At 40.3% G+C, this 15,804-nt stretch overlaps 1 protein-coding gene across 1 annotated transcript in view; it reads left to right on the top strand.

The window, feature by feature from the left end:
- Positions 1 to 15,804, top strand: part of ryr3 (ryanodine receptor 3) — a gene marked incomplete at its 5' end in the record, with an annotated part of 151,678 nt that overhangs the window by 49,063 nt on the left and 86,811 nt on the right. Inside the window, 18 exon segments of the mRNA XM_083898806.1 lie at positions 223 to 356; positions 575 to 816; positions 1,460 to 1,652; positions 2,353 to 2,569; positions 2,703 to 2,807; positions 5,376 to 5,479; positions 6,096 to 6,179; positions 6,918 to 7,077; positions 7,155 to 7,299; positions 8,268 to 8,473; positions 8,556 to 8,730; positions 9,203 to 9,411; positions 10,648 to 10,811; positions 10,938 to 10,986; positions 11,077 to 11,237; positions 13,028 to 13,184; positions 14,721 to 14,807; positions 15,501 to 15,727. Of these exon segments, the coding sequence (XP_083754932.1) occupies positions 223 to 356; positions 575 to 816; positions 1,460 to 1,652; positions 2,353 to 2,569; positions 2,703 to 2,807; positions 5,376 to 5,479; positions 6,096 to 6,179; positions 6,918 to 7,077; positions 7,155 to 7,299; positions 8,268 to 8,473; positions 8,556 to 8,730; positions 9,203 to 9,411; positions 10,648 to 10,811; positions 10,938 to 10,986; positions 11,077 to 11,237; positions 13,028 to 13,184; positions 14,721 to 14,807; positions 15,501 to 15,727 (2,819 nt within the window).

Here is a 15,804-nt window from a genome sequence, read left to right as displayed (position 1 = left end):
ATGTGTGTGTTTTAAATGCAGCAGTTAATGTCACACACACCCGTCTTGTTTACTCGTGTAAATTGTAGCAGGCATGAAAGGGCGTCCTCGTAAACAACAGTTGTTGTTTGATCGTGAGTGACAGGTGGGCGTGTCCAGCTCTGTTGACATGAGAGCACTTAACACTTCCAGAGGAACTGCATGAGAGGCTCTTATTGTGAAAATGTCTTCTTCTTCTTCCAGATTCTGGATGTGTTGTGTTCACTCTGCGTCTGCAATGGTGTGGCAGTGAGAGCCAATCAGAATCTGATCTGTGACAACCTTCTTCCCAAGAGGGACCTGCTGCTCCAGACTCGACTGGTCAACGATGTTCAGAGGTAAAAGAATGAGAAACGAAGGCTGTAAAACACATCTTTAAGTTGTTTTTACCCTTTCAAAAATCATCCCTGCACATCTTCGAATACTCCAAGTAGACATTTTTAATGGGGTAATGACAGGAAATGTAGAGTAGATCCTCATCTTGGAGCAAAATAGTATCTTAGATTCTCCAGAACATGCCGTCACAGCTTCATCATCCTCTTGTTTTCACCTCCAGCATGAGACCAAATATCTTCCTGGGCATGGCCGAAGGTTCAGCTCAGTACAAGAAGTGGTATTTCGAGCTGGTGATCGACCAGGTGGATCACTTTGTCACAGGAGAGCCCTCGCACCTGAGGGTGGGCTGGGCCAACACCAAAGGCTACGCTCCGTACCCCGGTGGAGGAGAGGGATGGGGAGGCAACGGCGTTGGGGACGACCTGTACTCGTACAGCTTTGATGGACTTCACCTGTGGTCAGGTGGGTAACGTAGCTTAAATAGATGCTGCTCACCCCTCCTGTTCCTGAGCGTGTCAGGAAACTACGGTGGCTCTCACATACCAGAAAGCTTGTTGTTCTGGCAGCTGTAAAAACGCAAGATGGTGGTTGAGAATGAAGGTTAATTTTCCTGATTTAACTTGCTAACATTTCTCAACCATTTTCCTTTTTTTTCTTCGTATAAAGGCTTTTTCTAAGACTCAGAAATCCAAATAATTTCTCCAAAATATTACACTGTAATCCTTTAATATTCCAGTACAGGTTGATTTAAAGATTTAGTGACATATTTCAAAGTTGTGTCCAATTAAAAAATAATAAGGTTTTATTATCTTTGAAAGACTTTTTCCACTCTATAATTTGCCTGTTTTCATTTCCACTTGCAGACTGTATGTTTTTTGTCTGTACAGGAGGAAATAAACGTATTCAGTTAATTGTCAACTCTGTGCTTTAAGACTCTGCTCTCACCTTAAATATAGAACACATTTCAACTCTTACCCCTTATTTCTCAGAGAGAGCCCCATCACCTCCACTCAGCGCACACTTCTCTGCTCCACTTTTTCCTCCTTGCCCACATTTTTAAGTGACTTTTGCTGAACCTGCATCCATCTCTGTTCCCCCCCTCTAGGCCGAATCCCGAGGGCGGTGGCCTCCATTAACCAGCACCTGCTGAACTCGGATGACGTGGTCAGCTGCTGCCTGGACTTGGGCGCCCCCAGCATGTCCTTCAGGATCAACGGGCAGCCTGTCCAGGGCATGTTTGAGGACTTTAATACAGATGGGTTCTTCTTCCCCGTCGTCAGCTTCTCTGCAGGTGTCAAGTAAGTTTCTATGTGTAGATAAAGATAGAGAGGATCCTCCGTATAGTTTCTTGTTCTGCTGCCAACCTTTGGATATTTGGCAGTGGTGTTTTAAAGCTGAATTGTGCACTTTTTGGTACTGTTAGACCTGACTTTGTGTATACAACAGTAGAGCAGGGATGGGTGGGGCCACAGCAGTAGAATTCAGTTTTTGGGCACTTTTTTGTCTTTTCGATCTTACTCCAACCTGTTTCCATCCACCTATCTGAGCTACTAGCCCAATGTTCCTGAGTGGAAATGTCACTGGGTGACACCACTATCGATAAAGTTGTGTCATTTGTTTACATTTAAAAGTTGTGCCCTACAGATTTAAACTAAAAGATTACAGGATTTGAGCGTCAGTCAGCGAGGCAATAAAACCTATCGTCTTCTTAAATCTTCACTCCCAAAGCTCCTCCTATCACGTTATATCTCTAATCAGATGAGTGTTATGCGGGGGTTTAAGTGCAGAAATGATTTTCGAGACAGGATGATTTATGTCTGCATGAGACGGTAGATAATCCCTGGCTTCAGCTGGCTTTACTCTAACACTGGTATTATACGACTACAGAGGTGAGGAGTGCTGTCAGATTAAGTTGTTTTTGAGTTGAAGGTAAAGTGCTGCAAGAAAACGGTAAAGTAGAAAGAATAGAATTATGTATCGTATAACTTCTTATCTCAGGGTCCGTTACCTCTTGGGCGGACGCCATGGAGACTTTAAGTTCCTGCCCCCGGCTGGTTACTCTCCGTGCTACGAGGCGTTGCTGCCCAAGGAGAAGATGCGCATCGAGCCCGTGAAGGAGTACAAGAGAGACCATGACGGGGTTCGGGATCTGCTGGGAACCACACAGTTCCTCTCCCAGGCTTCCTTCATCCCCACTCCTGTAGACACCACGCAGGTGAGGATAGAGCCATATTAGTGTTAAAGCTTAAAGACCGCTGATCGATTCAGCGGTCATCAGGAATTCATATTGGGAAAACGAACGAGGAAACTAAATCTATTCCACGTCTGCTTCTCCTCTCTCTCTGCAGATTGTTCTTCCTCCTCACCTGGACAACGTCCGCGACAAGCTGGCAGAAAACATCCACGAACTGTGGGGGATGAACAAGATTGAACTGGGCTGGACCTATGGCAAGGTAAAGCTGATCATCCATCATCACTTACTGTACAAACATTTAGAAAACAGTGAGTGAGGCGAGCTCCAGCCTACACCATCTAAATACCCTTTAAAAGCCCTTTGACTCAAATATTAGAGTCCTTTTAAACCATGTGACCAGAGTCAAGCAAGTTTTACTTCTGTATTTTAACATTGAAGTAAAAATAGCCTGTTTCTTATTGTTTTCTGAAACAACAAAAACACGCAGAGTCTATTTAGAAAACATGAGTGAGGTTTGCTCCAGCCCAAACACTGGGTTCGGGACCCACAGATGGGTCACCGGTTTTATTTTGGGGTCCCAATTTTTTTTGCCAACATTTCAGATACGATTAATGTTATTAAATGATTGGCTTAGCGATATAAATCATAGTAGGTGTTAGATATGGCTGTAATTATTCACTGCATTATGCTCAAACTTGCTCTCGTCATGATTTACTGTATATTGAATATTAAAAGTTTATGGAGCACCTCATTAAAATGCATGATAACAGCCCTTTGTTGCACATTTTAGTCCATTTACACTGTTTGACTATATTTGACTATATTCAAGCTGATTTTATGCTTCACTTCAGTAACAATGAAGTAAAATTAGCCAGTTTCTTAACAAAAATATGCCTAAAATCCAGATTGCACATTGAGTTTTGCATTATTATTATGCATTCATATAATTGCTATCCTGTTGTTTTCCCTTTTAAATACGCAGAAAATAAAAAGAAGAGAAACTATTCAGTGAGGTTGTTTGCTACTGTCAGATGTAGCTGGTGCAGTTTCTTAGATGGAAAAAAAAGCTAAGAAGTTAATGTAGTTGGAGGGGTTTACTTTTTTTTTTATTTGTGTTCCTCCTCTCTGTGAAGGACATAATCACTGTGCTGTCAGTGATATAAAATGGAAGCACCAAACCTCCACCTGCACACCACCTTGAGTCCTTGAGTGTACAGATGAAAAAGCTATTTTTGTTTTACTGGACGCTCAGACCGTGTTGTTAATAGTAACGATGTCCAGTGCAAGATATTTAAATCCCTCCTGTCTGCATTGCCTCCCTTGTTTGTCCCTCCTTCTGTTCACTGCAGAGCAGACTGACTGTTAAAAGTCTGATCACACACACACACACACACACACCTTTTACACTGGTGCTTATCACAGCAGCATCTCCCCACTGAGGTGATTGCCACAGCTAGCCGTTAAACAGGTCTTAACGAGTGTCCCATCAATGCTGCACTAAGTCTGAGGGTGAGGGGAGGGAGGGCAGGTTAACGCGGGACATAGTTTATTCAGCACAACATTTAAGTCCATTTAGGATAATTTTGCTATAGCAAGCCTCTGTGGGCCAAATTAAGTGTCATTGAGACAGAAGGGACAGAGTTGGATGATCGTTAACTTTGCTCATTCCTTTTGTGCAGTTCAAGTTCAATGCAACCTTTTCCCCCAACAGTAGATCATGTTTTTATCAGAGCAGTAGGTGTGTCTGGATGCAGCAGTGGATTTCTTCTCTCAAAGAGCGAGGAAGAGCTGAGCTGAGTCTTGTGCTACTGCCACTGCCACTCTCTTTTGTCTGGGCTGATAAAAACACACCTGACACCTCAATTTCCACATAATCAAACTACGCTTCGTCATAATTATCGCCTTTTTTGTGACTTAACCCTTTAAATATCCCGTGAGTAAGAAATGGTGACACATACAGAGGAATTCTCCAATCCATCTGGTGACTGCAAGAGAGGGGGAGGAACTACAAGTGGGTGGGACTATAGGCAGGGGGGCGGGACTAAGTTGCCCAAGTTGCACAGAGCAGCACAAGAAGTGAGCAAAATATAAGAATAAAAAGGATCAGTGTCACGTGATTAGGGTTTGGGGTTTTGGAACTACAAGTGGGTGGGGCTATAAGCAGGGGGCGGGACTTCAAGTTGTCCAAATCACTTATGGTTCCGCCCACTTGAAATTACAACCTTGACTTTGCAATCTGCAGACAAATTCATCTCGACTCATCCACTCACTCACTCCTACCTTTTTTTTTAGCTTGTCAGGGAACTACGGTGGCCTGCATATACCAGAAAAGATGTTTTGTCCGTCAGATGATGAGCTTTTGCTTTAAAACATGCTCTCTCTAGCTTGACTCAAGATGGCGGCCTCAGTGGCCCTTGCCCATTGTTCATATGTACATTAATATCAAGTCACAATGAGTTATTTATGTATGTTTTTTACGTATTATAGATAATAGATTAATTTTGCATCAGAAATATGTTTATATCGCAAGCTATTAATCGTTACATTTCAAAACAATACACTTTTATTTTGAAATTATGTGAAACGTCATCAGAAATGTTGTTATTTCGGTATCTTTTTCTCAAAAAGTTGGACTTTTTTCCCCATGAACCACCACATGTTTTATTTTTAAGGGATTATGCACATACTGTATACACATATACTTATATTTAGTCCATTCAATTTCTGCCAGAAAACCCTCCTAAATCTTACACACTGTAATTTTAAATGTATTTTGTAACGAGTTTAAACATAATGCTAATGACGCTCTCGACCGCGTTCTCTCCAGGTTCGTGATGACAACAAGAGGCAGCATCCTTGCTTGGTGGATTTCGCCAAGCTGCCTGAAACTGAGAGGAACTACAATCTGCAGATGTCCAGTGAAACTCTAAAGTAAGGACGGGACACGCACTTTTACACTCTTACATAATCCAATTTACGTTTTTGTGGAATTCATGGAATGAACAGCTGCTCCCTGGTGACTGCTGCGCCAGAGCTGATTAAAGCTAAGATTAAAGAAGCAGAACATGTGGGAGCTCGCAGCGTCTCAGCAACGTCAGTTATTGATTTTTATTTTTTTAAAGATATTTTTTGCTCCAAACTCTTATTAAATTCAGCTAAGGCTGAGTCATCTCACTGTGAAAACATTTAAAGCAACCACTTGCTATAGGGACTCAGTTATGGATTAGATTGGATTTGATAGAAACTTTATTAACACCTTAAATATGACACAAAATCAACAAGGCACACTAAAATATACTAAAATATCAAATCCACAACAATATAGGCATATTACAGATATCTCCCACCTATATTTTCACAGTTTAATGGCAAAATATACATACAGTTTGGGCTGCTACTCGGAATGTAACCATGTCACTTGACTGAGATTAATTGTCGTCTAATAAGCAGTGTAAAATGTTATCGTCTGAAAAAAAGGGACATTGTAATGAGGCTTGAGAATGATTTACATCATTCTTCTATCCTTTTCTGTGTTTTTGTCCCTCAGGACCCTGTTGGCGCTGGGATGCCACGTTGCTCAGGTCAACGTTCACGCTGAGGACGATCTGAAGAAAATCAAGCTACCCAAAGAGTAAATGTGTTATTTTTTTTGCTTTTAGTTGCATGCTGTATCATTTTTTAGATGTCAGCATTGCAAAGACAAATAAATATGATGCTAGGGCTGAGCAATATGGGAAAAACATACTTTTTTTATATGGTTTGATATCGATATATGTCACAGTGTAAATTAAATAATTATTTTTGTCAAGCTAGGTGATATGGCTTATAAATAATATCTGGAATTACTGAGTCTATATCCCAATATCTGAGATATATTGGGATATAAAGCACTGTAAATACACTCAAAAATAAAATGTCAGTTTATGATCTGTGTTATATGCTTAAAATACAGTTATGACCTTTACTGGTTTATTTCTTTGGCTTGTTAATATTAAATAAAGGATATTTACATGTGTTAAAAACACTTAAATTGCCTATAAATATGGTTTATAAATACAATTTTGCAGTATATTTTTTTGAAGTATAATTGAGTTGTTTTGCTTTGCCGTTGTTGTAAATGACAATAATAAATATGAAGTTTATCAATGTAACTGCCTTTAAAACCAGGAAGTCATCACAGATACCATGATATGACAGTCTAAGACAATATCTTGTCTCATGTCACCCTATAGATAAAATATGGATATATTGCCTAGTATTATATGATGCAGCCTACTATGAAGCAGAAATAGCCCTCCTTCAGCCGTGAACATGTTGTAATGCTGTTCTTTTCACCCTTCATCTCTTTCAAATCATTTGCCATATCTAGCTATATGATGTCTAATGGATATAAGCCTGCGCCGCTGGACCTCGCTGAAGTCAAACTGAGCCCAGGTCAGGAGGTTCTAGTCGATAAACTGGCCGAGAACGCACACAACGTGTGGGCCAAGGACAGGATTAAACAAGGATGGACCTATGGCATCCAGCAGGTAAAGTTATTTTTTCATAAACTTGTCGTGCAAAGTTGTAACTTTGTCTGAAAGTGTATTTTGTCAAAATGTTCAAGGATTTGAAGAACAGACGAAATCCTCGCCTGGTGCCGTATGCTTTACTGGACGAGCGCACAAAGAAGTCCAACAGAGACAGTCTGAGAGAGGCCATACGCACAGTGGTTGGATATGGATATGACATCGACCCCCCGGACCAGGAGGGTGAGGAATCTGCTGAAAAATCAGTTATTTTTGTCTTTACATCCAAACCATTGTGAAAAGATGATTTAGCCACACACACACTCTCCTTATTTCTCAGTATAGCAGTTCTTGTGTTGCCTGGCAACATTCCTGCTTTCCACACAGGAACCTTTTGTTTTTTTAAATGTCAAGATAGATGGAGCAAACAGCATTATTGCACAAGTAAAACTGCAAACAGGTTGGAATCTGACTGAAAACTCTAGGAAGTGTCCATGAAAAGTGAATTCTACTGTTCAAAAAACCCTCAGTCATTCAATAATATGACGTTATAAAAGTTCTTTGTCCCCACCCGCCCTGTCGCTGTCACTATATACACACAAACGCTCCCTCAGTATTCAGATGAAAGACCAGTCATAACAAAAATGTGAAAACAAGCATAATAAACACACACACACACACACACACACACACACACACACACACACACACACACACACACACACACACACACACACACACACACACACACACACACACACACACACACACACACACACACACACATATCCACCCCCTATTTCATCAAACCTGGTTAATTTCCATTTCATTTTAAATGAAGGATATTTACGTGTCTTAGAAACAATGGCATTGTAAATATGGTCAAATTCTGCTATTACACAAATAATTGGGTTAGTGTTATTAAGTGACCTTTTTAAAATATAATTTTGTTGATTACGTGTTGTATTTAATTGACAAAAATGTTGTGTTTTTCACTCACAACAGCCTATAAAAACCAGGAAATCACAGAAACTTCATCACAATATGACAATATCCAAAATTTAGGACCATAGCTTTTCTCATGTCATGATACTTTATATAGGTGCATAATAGGGCTGGAGAATATATGGATATTGTATCATAAACTTTATAATGGCACATTGGAAAACAAACCATTTTATTTTGAAACTTATGTCTCCTTGTGTCCGCAGTCCTGCACACGGACAGCAACCAGAGCATCGAGACCATTCGCTTCTTCCGCGTGGAGCAGACGTACGCGGTGAAAACTGGGAAGTGGTACTTTGAGTTTGAGATCCTGAGCGGAGTTGACATGAGGGTGGGCTGGGCCAGACCGGGCTGCAGACCTGATCTGGAACTGGGAGAGGACAACCAGGCCTTTGTTTTTGATGGATACAGGGTAAAAAAAAAGACTAATAATTGATATATTTAGGTACCAAAACAATACTGGTATTCAATTCTTTGTTATTTAATTCCATAAGGGCCGACGTCTGCATGCGGGCAGCCGCTACTTTGGACATCCTTGGAAAAAGGGCGACGTGGTCGGCTGCATGATCGACATGGAGGACAAGTCCATGATCTTCACCCTGAATGGAGAACTCCTCATCACCAGCAAGGGCTCTGAGCTTTGTTTCACTGACTTTGAGGCGGAAGACGGTGAGAGCTGAACTTCTGTGTGTGTTAATCCATTCATTTGTCATTCATCTGTCGTTTGTCTTTGTTGTATTTCCTCCACAAACTGTTGTCCCCATCTGGGTTTGAGAATGAAACTGTAGGGGCAGGGACACTCACATAGGGTATAAAGTGAAGCCATTAAAATGAATAATTCTCTGTGTTGTGATACAGCAATAAACATCACAATTAGACTAGTAGCTTTTTTTAATGGCAGAAAAGTTGTCAAACAAGCACATCCCTGCCTTTGTTTAAATAATGTCTTAAAATGTGTTTTTATTAAAGCTTTTGGGAATATTTGCACATATTTAGATTGAATTTTGTTTTTAGATTGGTCTTAGTTGATGTTTTTTTAAGTTTTCTTTTCTTTTACGACTTCCTAAGCACTTTCTTTGGCAGTCAAAGCTTGTCTGGCGAACCCTCAACAAAGCCCCCCGCTGTCCCTGACTTCCCGCAGGTTTCATCCCTGTGTGCAGTCTGGGGATGTCTCAGATCGGCCGCATGAACCTGGGCAAGGACGCCAGGACGTTCAAGTACTACACCATGTACGGACTCCAGGAAGGCTTCGAGCCGTTCGCCGTCAACATGAAGAGAGACATCACCAAGTGGTTCAGCAAGCGCCTGCCCACCTTCGTCAACGTGCCCAAGGATCACATGCACGTGGAGGTGAAGAAAAAAGCATTTTCAATAACATTTTATGGGGGGGTTTAGAACTATTAAGGATCATCTGGAGGATTTGCCGGCATTTGGTCTGGTTATTGAGAAGTAAACTGGTTCTTGGTTCAACTCCCATTGGACATTTACCTGTATTTACTGTATCTATCAAGTCTCTGAGCTGTTAGGTGAAGATACTGTTAAGAGTAACTGTAGTTGCAGAACATGGAAATCAAAAAATTATTGGGCAAATTTAAAATATACAGGTGGCAATACACAAATGAAGTTCATTCAAACAGAAATAAACATGTTATATGAGAAAATTTCAAGGAAATTGAAGATACAAGACTTGAACAGGAATAGTGACTCGTCAAAATTAAGAGGTTAAAATCTCAAACTTTAATCATGGATAGTCATAACTTCCACAATTTTCTTTGTGTATATACACTACTGTTCAAATGTTTGGGGTCACCGATACAATTTTTGTTGTGTTTTCCATTAAAAGTCACACTTTTATTCATCAAAATAGTTGCAAAATGAATAGAAAATATTGTCAAGACATTGACAAGATTAGAAATAATGATTTTTATTCAAAATAAAGAAGCAACAAAAATGTTTTCAGCTGTGCTAACATCATTGCACAAGGGCTTTCAAGGGTTTTCTAATCATCCAATAGCCTTCTAACGCCATTAGCAAACACAATGTACCATTAGAACACTGGAAATGGGCCTCTATACACCTATGTACATATTCTATTAAAAACCAGACGTTTGCAGCTAGAATAGTCGTTTACCACATTAACAATGTATAGATTGTATTTCTTATTCATTTAATGTTAGATTCATTGAAAAAAAGTGCATTTCCTTATATTAAATAAGGACATTTCTAAGTGACCCCAAACTTTTGAACGGTATATCTACAATTGAATTATAGATATCTGTAATGACAAAGAAAAATAATTATGGACATCTAGAGTGACATGTAGCTACCTGAAATCATTAATTTCACTTATGATATATTTATTTCACAAAGATTCACATTAGCTAATACATTTTAAAACGGACATCATTGAAAGTCATGCAAATTCCACTCAGAGAGAGGCCCCTGAGGTCAGTTTAAAAATGTATGTTATAGCTCTCAGACATAAATACATTAGTACGGCTTGGTGCCAGCTTAATCTTAAGCACTGGCTTCATGTCCATGATGACCATTGATGGTAGACATGTTCCGTATTGATTCTCCCCTCAGGTGACGAGGATCGATGGGACGGTGGACAGCCCTCCCTGCCTCAAGGTCACCCACAAGACGTTTGGCACGCAGAACAGCAACAGCGACATGGTCTTCTGCCGCCTGAGCATGCCTGTGGAGTTCTACTCTGCCGACAAGTTACTGGAAGAGTCGCTGAAACTCAGGTGAGACGTCAGCGATGTGTCTGACAACATATCATCGTCTGAGGGCAGCAGTGGAATTGTTTTAGTGGTCTGTCTGGGAGCTGCACTGCAACAAATGATCATGATTTGTTCTCTCTTTTTTTGCAGCCATGCCCCGAAAGAAGACGGAACAGTCGACTACGCCAGCATCACCACTGTAAATACACAATATGATGAAACTATGTTGTCATGAAGGCTGTGTTCTGCTCAGTATAAGAGTGATTATTTATTGTTGTTTTAATGGCAGTACTCCCACTCTGTGAGAGTGTTTGCCGGACAGGACCCCGCCTTAGTGTGGGTGGGCTGGGTCACGCCGGACTATCACTACTACAGCAAGAACTTCAGCATCAGCAAGACCCAGACGGTCACCGTCACCCTGGGAGACGAGAGGGGCCGAGTCCATGAGAGGCAAGTTTCCTGATTTGTGTGGATTCCTCCTTAAAGGTACAGCGTACACTTTTAGGCCACGTCTGTTGTGGAGATTTGATTAGGATGGAGTTTCTGGAGGCAGAGATGAGTTAAGCTTGAAAAGCTTTATTGGAAGCAGCTCAGATCTGAGGAGAACTGGGTCAATGCCAAACATGAACCAGTAGATGTAGAACCCGTCTGCCTGTGAGACCCAGAGTTATGGTATTTAAAGAGTTTGGAGGCGTTTCTATGCGGATACATAGAGCTGACCTTCAGGAGGACTGCATAGTTGAGTTAGGAGGAATGTGAGTTACTAGTATTAGAGAAGGCTGAATAATAAGTTTTTTCCTCTTACAACTTCCAGACGGAAACGGTAAAAGTAAATAATCTTTTTCTGTCCACACGGAACCCCCTGAAACGTCTTAAAACGCTGTAGTACATATACCAGGACTGTAAGATACAGATATAATAACAGAAACAGAGAGGCAAAGGAAAGAAAGAGAAATAGTGTTTGTTTATGTTTTGTGTTGTTTCCGTGTGCATATTTACAGACTTTTCAGACTTTTTTATTCCTTTTAAAAAAAACGACTAGTGACAAATGTACCGACTTTCTGTCATAAAACTCAATATTTAATGAGAAGGAAATGCACAATTCTTTGAGATCCATCTAACTGTATTTACTGACACACAGCACATAAAAACAGACAAGAACGAGCTGTGGATGTTCAGTGCAGAACAATCACTGATCTGTTTTGTTTATTCAAGTAAAAATAGTAGTGCTGTGCAAAAGGTTAGCGTTAACTCAGGAGGTGAAGACACATTTCCCTTGTGTCTTCTCACGATTAATTCTCCCACCGCTTCCCATTATTTATGTGTCATATTTCTTTGTGTCGCGTGAGAATTAAGGCCCTTAAGCTTAAGGTCGAGTCCCTACTAAAACCCATTAAAATGACTCATTATAGCAGGATAGCTCTGGGTGTTCCAGAGCAGCTTAATATCGTGAGACACATGTTGATGAATATGTGGTAATGTCGTGACGGAATCCAATTTCTGTGCTGAATCATACTGCTCAACTTTTTTTTTTTTTTTTTGGGATATTAATATCATAAATATTCACCTGTCCAGTTTGCTATTCTGCTTATTACGACAGCCCCAGATTTTATTAGACGAGAGCTTGCTTACTTTGTCACAGTTTGTGTCCAGTTAGCAAAAAATTGTGAACAGGAACAAGTGAGACATTTTATTTTTCCCCTCATTAAATTTATGGTTGTCATCCCCTTTGATTGTGTACATCCAGAGTAACATAAAACATGCTCTTACCAGTTTTATTTGATTTATTTATTGATTAATCAGGTAACTTTTGACATATTTTGCCATATGCTTTATATGAAGCACCACATATAAATGTATATCATCATCATTAATAACTATATATATCTGAAACAAATGACTTGGAAAAGTTTTGTCAGCGTGCTGAACTTTCTTCAACTTTCTTCTAGTTGTCTGTAATCCGTCAATTGACCTGAGAATGACACCGTTTCTCCCTCAGCTGAAGAACTAAAGACGTATCGACTTGTCTTTTTCTCTTTCCACCGCTTCCCTTCAATATTCAGGAGCGTAAAATGTAGTCGAGAGCCTTGGTGTGAAACAGAATGAATATGAATGAGCAAAGAGACCCCGAAATCAACACGTATCGACGTGTGTAGCGCGGAATGAAAAGATATTTGTTGTCGCTCTGTGGATTTCATTCGTTTTTTTTTACTTTAATTTCCCTGCCTGTTTCACCGCAGCGTCCAGAGGAGCAACTGCTACATGGTGTCTGCAGCGGACACCGTCGGACCGTCCCCCGCCGGCAACACTGACCTGGAGATCGGCTGTCTGATCGACCTGGCCACTGGCATCGTCTCCTTCACTGCCAATGGGAAGGAGCTGCCCACGTCCTATCAGGTAGATAAGACCGTAACAGAGCAATGAAGCGAGGCACACAGACTCTCTGGCTGGCTCCCAAACTTAATTATGTTCATGTCATTACTGTAAAGTGATGTGCAGCTTCTTTTTTTCGCTTGACATCTGGCTTTGTTTAACATGGGCACACTGAAGAGATCTACCTTCAGATTAACACATTTACACTGCAGTTAGATTAGAATATAGCAGGGACATCATACAACTGCATTAGCCTTCAATATGGATAGATAGATAGATAGATAGATAGATAGATAGATAGATAGATAGATAGATAGATAGATAGATAGATAGATAGATAGATAGATAGATAGATAGATAGATAGATAGATAGATGCTAGTTAGCATGGCTAGATAGATAGATCCTAGTTAGCATAGATAGATAGATAGATAGATAGATAGATAGATAGATAGATAGATAGATAGATAGATAGATAGATAGATAGATAGATAGATAGATAGAAAGATAGAAAGAAAGATTCAAGTTAGCATAGATCGATGCTAGTTAGCATTGGTTAGATAGATGCTAGTTAGCATTGGATAGATAGATAGAAAGATATACATACGCTAGTTAGCATAGATAGATAGATAGATAGATAGATAGATAGATAGATAGATAGATAGATAGATAGATAGATAGATAGATAGATAGATAGATAGATAGATAGATAGATAGATAGATAGATGCTTTACACTATATTTCTGCCATTCACCCATTCACTCACTCATTCATACTGCACATCTATGCTAGCACTCCTTTTTTCCCCCCAATCTCACATCATTCATATCCATTCACAAGCTGCCGACACAGCCGGCACGAGCAGCTTGGGGGGTTACCTGTCTTGCCCAGACACACATTAGCATTTAGACTAGACTAGCAACACTAGGAATCGAACCCTGTACTTTAAGGGTTTAAAGACAACTCATTCCACTGCAGAGCCGCTGCTTATTTTAGGCTGGTCAAATACAGACTGGAGATCAAAATGATCTTTGTGACGAGTGATTTTCCAGCGCAGTCTGGAGGCTCAGGCTTGAAATATCGATCGAGTCTCATTTTGTGTTTACCTGTGTTACTGTCTGCTTTTTCTCTTTGTTTTTCAGCCTGTGATTTAGACGTGAATTGGCTTTTTTTTTCTCTTTTTCTTTCAAAAAGAGGAGAAGCTCTTACCTTGATGAAAAGCTTATTTCCGTGTAACTACATCAAAGCGCTGCTCTCTTTTTCTTCTGCTCTGTGTATTTATCTCTTTGATGGCTGTCATTGACTTTACCAGCGAACACTTTCACCTGGAAAAAAATCAGAGCTGCAGTTAATCCATGAGCAGAAAGGTTAAACGCCCGCTGACAGTTGAAATGGAAGAAATAAGTATTGAGTACAGAGTTTAGATTCCTCCATGGGGGATAGCCGTGTTTTCTCCCTGTGTGCGTGTAGTTTTTAAATAGCTCAACTTGCAAACACAGCCTGGAATAATGAATTACGTACGCGGCGGAGTGTGAATAACGGAAGCTATGTGTGTTTTTCAGGTGGAGCCAAATACTAAGCTCTTCCCAGCTGTGTTCATCCACCCCACCAGTCCAAACCTCTTCCAGTTTGAATTCGTCAAGGTCAAGGTTTGTGCGTTTGAGTGATTTGTACTAATGCGACACTGATTCACTGTCATTGTTGTTTGTTTTTTACTGACTTTTAATCACTTCTTTTTTACCTTGAACAGACACGTCACTTCAGCTCACACTGATTAATAGCTTAGATATGATAAACAGTGCAGAACCAGTTTGTCATGTCATTACACAGACCTCTATTTTTGCATTAATCTGTCTAGTGTTCCACTGGGAATATGAGCTTATTTGGTTGAAATTAGATTACAGTTATTTCTTTATAAATATAAAGTACTTTTAATCATGTCAGGTTAATAAATGTCTCCACCAAGAAGTATTTTTATTTGTTTGTTTTATAGAAAAACTTTTCACATTAAAATCGCCATTGGAAATGAGATATAATATGAGATAATATTAGAAATATTAGAAGTTTTTTTGCTTTGTCCCAACGGTATCACAGTCAATTTTTCAGGAAAAAATGTGGGTCTTGATAGAAAATATAGATTCTAGTAAGCATAGATAGATGTTTGGGATGGGATGTTTTAGTGCAGAATAATAGATTCCTTCTCTTTTATAATGTTTTATTTTGGTGTATTAATTAATTTATCTGTAACTACTACTTATTCAAATCATGATACAACAGGACAAACGTGTGTCCTGTGATTTAATACCATTTATATATTGTTTTCCCTCTCCCTGTGCTGCCAGGATGCCATGCCGCTCTCCTCTGCCATATTTAAGAGCGAGCACAGGAACCCGGTGCCGCAGTGTCCGCCGCGGCTGGATGTGCAGACCATCGTGGCCGTGCTGTGGAGCCGAATGCCAAACACCTTCCTCAGCGTGGAGACGGCGCGAGTCAGCGAGCGACACGGCTGGGTGGTGCAGTGTCTGGAGCCGCAGCAGATGATGGTTGTTCATATACCTGAGGAGAACAGGTGTGTGTGAGACTGTGATAACAATTCTACCCCACACTGTTTTACCGTGCTGTGCATTTTCTCCAGGGAAGAAGTCA

This window comes from Microchirus variegatus, assembly GCF_963457635.1.
Source record: "Microchirus variegatus genome assembly, chromosome: 12".
NCBI lineage: Eukaryota > Metazoa > Chordata > Actinopteri > Pleuronectiformes > Soleidae > Microchirus > Microchirus variegatus.
This window is presented reverse-complemented; position numbering and strand designations above follow the sequence as displayed.